The sequence below is a fragment of the Salmo salar genome, chromosome ssa27 (assembly GCF_905237065.1).
Source record: "Salmo salar chromosome ssa27, Ssal_v3.1, whole genome shotgun sequence".
NCBI classification, from domain to species: domain Eukaryota; kingdom Metazoa; phylum Chordata; class Actinopteri; order Salmoniformes; family Salmonidae; genus Salmo; species Salmo salar.
The window spans coordinates 38,510,367-38,517,755 of record NC_059468.1 but is presented as its reverse complement, the minus strand read 5'-3'; the positions used below and the strand labels follow the sequence as shown (position 1 = coordinate 38,517,755).

The 7,389-nt window shown below is 45.2% G+C and overlaps 1 protein-coding gene across 1 annotated transcript; it reads left to right on the top strand.

Moving 5' to 3' along the window:
• Positions 1–598: 598 nt before the first annotated feature.
• On the top strand, positions 599–4,550 carry sox4a (SRY-box transcription factor 4a). The gene has a single exon (XM_014178737.2). It carries the CDS (start codon positions 1,122–1,124, stop codon positions 2,280–2,282), a length of 1,161 nt encoding a protein of 386 aa, XP_014034212.1. The 5' UTR covers positions 599–1,121; the 3' UTR covers positions 2,283–4,550.
• Positions 4,551–7,389: the final 2,839 nt, after the last annotated feature.

Genomic DNA, 7,389 nt, shown 5'->3' with positions numbered 1-7,389 from the left:
TCAAACAATAACCCATAGCTGTTAGATCAACAATAAACATGTTGGTGGAAAATGGACATAATGCTTTTCTTATGATTTATCTATTGGGGGACTCTTTATGCGATTTCATTAATAAAAGGTTATGTAAACAAAGATCCGTTTATATTATAAATTTATATTGTATCATGTATTTTCGATCCCTGTCATGGCTGGCGTTGGTTTAATATAATATGCCATTTAATAACATTTACTGAAATAGTGTATTTTCTTTTGTATTTATATAATCCAAAATTGCACAAGATCTAATTCCAGAATAACTTAATCCACATTGCATTGAACTAATGCACTTCTATTTATAAGCATGGGGTCTTATTATTGAGAAAGGCGGCAGAGACTGCGAAGTTTTGACTCTCAGTCCGGGTCCGTCGGCAGGAATGAGGTCAGATACACGAACGTTCATTGCACACCGATTATTTTTACACGGTTTATTCAGCCAATGGACTCCGACTGGGCGTGGTTTTGGACAAAAACAGGATAGAGACAGCCTGTGATTGGCTGTTTAGTGTAGCCTTTATTTCTCGCGAAGGGGATATAAAGCTGTGTAGCGTTGAACGTTATGTTTACAGTATACTGGCAGACCGATAAGGAAAGAGAGGACTATGAAAAAGTGCGACACTTCCATTCTTCCACATGGTTCTGTCACTGCTAAGGCGAGCTGCGCAGACAGCGATATTATACCTCTCATAGGAAAGTTACAGTGTTGTTTTCAGCAGCGAAGTGCTCTAGGTATCACAGGGAGAGTTTTCAGTCGCACCGGCAGTTGAACGTTTGATTGCAGAACGTTGAAGGATTTTAATTTGTTATTTCGTTCTCTCTTTTTTTTTAAAGATATACGCGCACTAGAGACTAACTGCGCAGCGTCTCCAAAACGGACTGAAAGATAGAGGAGACTTGCAATAACTTTTACGCAATCCGTCCAGTGTGGTTACATAAACATACGTTTATTGAGTGACTGAAAGAAAACCGATGATATAACAACATTGGCAACTTTTGCGCACTTTCTCACCATAACATAATTCTGAACAGCACTTTTTTTGGTACGTTTTCTGTCTAACCGAGAGATTGAGAAAGAAAGAGACACGATGGTACAGCACATGAGCCACGCAGAGAGCACAGATTCATTCTCTCCTGGTGGGGACTGCACCGATACCGGAGATATGGACTTGGAGATGGACGCGTCTCCGACTCCCGGGTCTCCGTTATCCTCCACGGGAGGGGACCGAGGCAACGTCGCCTGGTGTAAAACCCCCACGGGACACATCAAGAGACCGATGAACGCATTTATGGTGTGGTCTCAGATCGAGAGGAGAAAGATCATGGAGCAGAGCCCGGACATGCACAACGCTGAGATTTCCAAGCGGCTGGGCAAGCGCTGGAAACTGCTCAAAGACACAGATAAGATCCCGTTCATCCGGGAAGCAGAGCGGCTGAGACTCAAGCACATGGCCGACTACCCTGACTACAAGTATCGGCCACGAAAGAAGGTTAAGACGCCCAGCTCCAAGACAGAGCGGGGAGAGAGGGGAGAGAAAGGCGCGGATAGAAGCAGGGGTTCTAAGTCTTCATCGAAAAGAAGCTCTGGGTCTAGGGGGAACAGCAGAGCGCACAAGCCGGGACAGGGGAGCGCCAAGCTGCCTACCCAGGGGCAGGAGTGTGCGTCTCCCACGGATCACCACACGCTCTACAAATCCAGGTCAGTGACTGGTGCCCGGCAGATACCAGACAAGCCAGCCAGGCGCGGCTACATGTTTAGTGGGGGAGGGAGCTTGGACAGCGGGCCACCCTCTGTGGGAGTCCCAGGGAGTCCAGCCCTGAGCAGCTCATCTGAGTCCTGTGACCCGATGAGCCTGTATGAAGACCAGGCGACGGGAGCGAACGAAGCACTTTCCTCCAACCCTTCAACATCCTCACCATCATCGGCAGTCCGCCTCAGGTACACACGTGCGTCCTCTCCAACCCCGTCCGCCTCTCACTCCTCTTCCTCCTCCCTCTCTTCTTCCTCGGATGAAGAGCTGGAGGATGAGCGGTTCGAGCTACAGCCGAGCCCCGGGTTTGAGAGCATGTCTCTGGGCAGCATGGGGCCGTGTGAGTCGGAGCTGGACAGGGACCTGGACTGGAGCTTCGGCGAGTGTGGGGCGGGATCTCACTTTGACTTCCCCGATTACTGCACCCCCGAGGTCAGCGAGATGATCTCGGGAGACTGGCTGGAGTCCACCATCTCCAACCTCGTCTTCACTTACTGAGCGGCGGAAAAGGAGAGAAAACACAGAGAACAAGAGTGAAAGAGAAGCCCCGCCCCGCGTAATACTAAAGCCCAGTGAGTGTGAAAGAAGAATCTTCAGAGCTTCTTTCAGATTATTGGGGAGAGTGAAATGTGAGCTAAACTATCCCTCGTTTTGGAAAGAATAGCCTAATATTAATGACATGTGTTTAGGTTAAATTGTGCAGAGTGTGTGTATAAAAACGTAATCGTCTGTTCCATGTGGGTATTGACAAAGACACGAACGGGGACAGACAAGGGCGCATTGTTGCCTGGTGCGCAGAACAGAAGGAAAGTGCATCGCTTGCATTTGGAGAGAGAAGAGAGAAGGACTCTGAGCCCGCCTCTTTTAGAATTGACACACACACACAGACAGACAGACACACGGACTTACTGAACTGAAGTATTCAACCGGCCGGTAGGAGGAGGTTTGTAGGTTGATGGTGAACATGACTGTGGGTAAATGGGCTTTTGGAAAGGTTGACGTTGCCATGGAGATGAAAGCAGTATAAGTGACCCTCTTCAGTTGTTGTTCTCTGTGTGGGCGGGGTTTATGAAGGTAATATTCAGGTGGGTTTTTTTCTGAAGCTTAACATGCATGCGCTCCCTTGTGGAGTAGTCTGCACTGTTACATTGACTGATGCATCTGAAAATATGTTTATTACAATGTCATTACCGCGCTGATTGTGTGTGCGTGTGTGTGTGTGTGTGTGTGTGTGTGTGTGTGTGTGTGTGTGTGTGTGTGTGTGTGTGTGTGTGTGTGTGTGTGTGTGTGTGTGTGTGTGTGTGCGATCACAGAACACAGTTCACAATCACCAGCTTTCCTCTCAACGGCAGGACTTTTAATTAACAACTCAAACTCAGAATCTTTTCTCTGAAACCTTTTACACTCTGAATGCACATTTCAGGACCAATTCCCTTACTGCGCAACGCCTAGCACATCTGGCTGTAGTTATTCTATATCAGATGATGTTTTTTTTTTTATATCGATGTATTTACACCAGCCGAACATGTTTTTTTTGTAATACTTTGAAGTATTGTTATCGTATAAAGGGTCTTGTTTGTGTGTAAGCCATGCACCTGTCTGTATCCCTGTGCGGGAGGGCTAGAAGTGTATCTTATTTAAATGTTGATATCTCTCACTTTTTTTAAAGGAGAACTCAGTAAGTGTGTCATTTTCTATATGTGTATTTTTGTACAATATCTATGGAGGGAGTGCCAGTGGGTGGTTGCTTGGATTCCTGATGTTCAAAGCCAGAGGGTCCATTTTCACATAATCTGCTCCTTTATACAATGTTTACACTTGACAGTATCGCGCCACATGCTTTCTTAAAGGCACAGTGTCTATATTACACCAGCCATGTAAACACATTGACACGCTACTACACTAGAGCGTCAGCTGCACCCAGTGACTGTGTTTCAACAGTGGATTTAGATAACTTGGACCCAGATCTATTTGTGCTATCTTGTCAAGTCCTTGTCAAGGAGTGGCACGATGGCACAAACAGACTGGTACCCAGGCTACAGTATATCAGAATTGTTAAAAAGAGAGAAATATACTGTTGGATTGAGAGAGAAAACATCAGTATGCTTTTATTGATAAGTTTGATTTGAAACCACTGGATGGAATGTGGCACTCACACATTCTAAATGCCTATTTGAGTCAGAGGGAGGTGGAGGGAGATGGAGGGAGGTGGAGAAAGGTGTATGAAGTGCTTTGATCATATATCATTGCGCAATTGCATAATAAGAGTATTTAATCGTTTTTCTACCTGTTGGCTTACTTGGCTAAGACTAGCTAGCTAATTGTTTTCCTATATTATGGCATGGCAAATTAGCAATTGTATTTCAGATTCAGGTATATGTATACCTGTTGTGTTTAAGATTTTTTTTTTTTTAAAGAATATCAATTTGAAGATATTTATGTTTATTGACTGTACTATAATGCAGATACGATTGTGTTTCTATGTATAATGGTCAACGACAGACACTAAAATTGCCATCTTTTGTCATTATGATGTTAAAGATGATTGTGGTCCAGGATCTTTATTTTATTTTTTCATTTGTGCAATATGCTGTGTGTATGATCACGTTTCCTCCAATCGTACCATATCTCATTTGAATATAGAACTCAACGCCAGCCAATCGGGTCAATGACTGCCTCAGACCTCTATACAGAGCATTTGTATTTGTTTGTTTGTATGTTTGTTTAGTTTTTTTCAAGACGGAAATAAAATCAGCTGGAACTGAATCTTTCTGTCTCTTTCCTCATTGCGTTGATTTATTGGAACATTTAGGCGACTGGCAATTAATTACAGTAGCCTGGGCAACCGTGTGTTTGTACAATCACGCCACTCCTTGCCACAAAATATGTCCTCCTCTTAGAGGAAAATAGGGGGCTCAGTAAAAAGGTGTTTCTTTGTGTGCCAGTGCACGTTTGAGTTGAGCTGAATTATGTCTCGGATCAATAGGAGTGGCTCCTCTCTTATCAATCGCCACGTGGAGAAAACATGGCTGCCACGGCAACACTGTATCCAAGACCAAGGAGGCTGCACACAATTAGCTGGGGACGTCATTTATGTGCCTGCGTGTGTGAGGGGCGCAGCCAGCTATTTGGGATGGAGGAGCTGTGCCAAACATTTCCTCGACATGACTTAATTGGGGGAAGGGGACGAAGGCAGGTGTGTCTGTGTGTCTGACTGTGTGTGTGTGTGTGTCTTTTTGTCTGTGTGCTTGTGCATATGTGTGTGTGTGTGTGTGTGTGTGTGTGTGTGTGTGTGTGTGTGTGTGTGTGTGTGTGTGTGTGTGTTTGCCTATTCTAGTGGAATGTGCCAGAGACTGCTTTTTCTGCCTCCTACATTGATATTAATTACTTCTGGTGTCTGGTGCATCTAATGATAGAGACAGTTCAATAAGGGACAGAGACCCTCCCTGATGTATAGTATTTAGTATGGATTCATTTAGGGTTAGGGACAGGGACAGAGACAGTTCAATAAGGACAGAGACCCTCCCTGATGTATAGTATTTCGTATGGATTCATTAAGGGTTAGGGACAGGGACAGAGACAGTTCAATAAGGAGAGAGACCCTCCCTGATATATAGCATTTAGTATGGATTCATTTAGGGTTAGGGACAAGGACAGAGACCCTCCCAGATGTATAGCATTTAGTATGGATTCATTGTGCAGAAAATGTCAAAAATCTTCTTGTTAATGCTGATGGACATGAAGCATTGAAACACCAGATGACAAATTATAAAAGAAAGAAATCATTCAATAAGATGTTCACATTCTCCATGCTTAAGTAAAGTTGCACTCTAGTGACTCCTTGTGGTGGGCCGGGTGCCTGCAGGCTGACTTCGGTTGTCAGTTGAACGGTGTTTCCTCTGACACATTGGTGCAGCTGGCTTCCAGGTTAAGCGGGCGGGTGTTAAGAAGCGTGATTTGGCGGGTCATGTTTCAGAGGACGCATAACTCCACCTTCGCCTCTCCCGAGCCCGTTGGGGAGTTGCAGCAATGAGACAAGATCGAAATTGGATATTACAAAACTGGGGAGAAAAAGGGGGTTAAAAAAAAAAAAATTGTAGGGGCGTGGATCAGAAATCCAGTCAGTATTTGGTGTGACCACCATTTGCCTCATGCAGCGTGACATATCTTCTTCACATAGAGTTGATTGGGCTGTTGACTGTGGCCTGTGTAATATTGTCCCACTCCTCTTCCATGGGGGCTGTGCAAAATGTGTTGGATATTGGCGGAAACTCGAATGGGGGGCTAGGGTCAGTCTAGGGTCAGTCTAGGGCTAGGGTCAGTCTGTCACATCTGGAGTATTTCTCTTGTCTTTTCCGGTGTCCTGTGTGAATTTAAATATGCTCTCTCTAATTCTCTCTTTCTCTTTCTTTCTTTCTCTCTCTCGGAGGACCTGAGCCCTAGGACCATGCCTCAGGACTACCTGGCTTGATGACTCCTTGCTGTTCCCAGTTCACCTGGCCGTGCTGCTGCTCCAGTTCCAACTGTTCTGCCTGCAGCTATGGAACCCTGACCTGTTCACCGGACGTGCTACCTGTCCCAGACCTGCTGTTTTCAACTCTCTAGAGACAGCAGGAGCGGTAGAGATACTCTCAAAGATTGGCCATGAAAAAGCCAACTGACACTTACTCTTGTGTTACTGACTTGTTGCACCCTCGACAATTACTATGAATTATTATTTGACAATGCTGGTCATTTATGAACATTTGAACATCTAGGCCATGTGCTGTTATAATCTCCACCCGGCACAGCCAGAAGAGGACTGGCCACCCCTCATAGCCTGGTTCCTCTCTAGGTTTCTTCCTAGGTTTTGGCCTTTCTAGGGAGTTTTTCATAGCCACCGTGCTTCTACCCCTGCATTGCTTGCTGTTTGGGGTTTTAGGCTGGGTTTCTGTACAGCACTTTGAGATATCAGCTGATGTAAGAAGGGCTATATAAATACATTCGATTTGATTTGATCCAGAACATGCCAAACATGCTCAATGGGTGACATGTCTGTGTAAGAAACACGATAGGAGACAGAGAGCTGGTTTCAAGCACAGAGCGCAGCAGGGGTTTATTGGAAGGGACCATAGGAGGAGGCAGGTAGCTGGGTCCAGTGGCAGGCAGAAGGTCATACACGGTAGGTCCAAAAATGGCAACAGTACAGGCAGGTAATAGGCAAAAGGCGTCGTGAGTGAGGCAGGCAAAAACTATCATACACGGGAGGAGAGAAGGACAGGGAAAAACAGAACTCCAAAAAAGTGTCTCAAAACAAAACAATACCTCACAGTGATGGGGTGCAAATAACTGAACTAAATAGTGTGGGATGATGACATGCAGGGGTGTGAACAGGTGATCAGAATTCAGGTGAATGGGATCTGGAGAGTGAGCTGCATTCTGGGGATCTATGTGTTTGAGAGTGTGAGTTGGATGCAGATGTTACAGACTGGTGAGTATGCAGGCCATGATTTTTATTTATTTTATTTAACTAGGCAAGTCAGTTAAGAACAAATTCTTATTTTCAATGACAGCCTAGGAACAGTGGGTTAACTGGCTTGTTCAGGTTTTTACCTTGTCAGCTCAG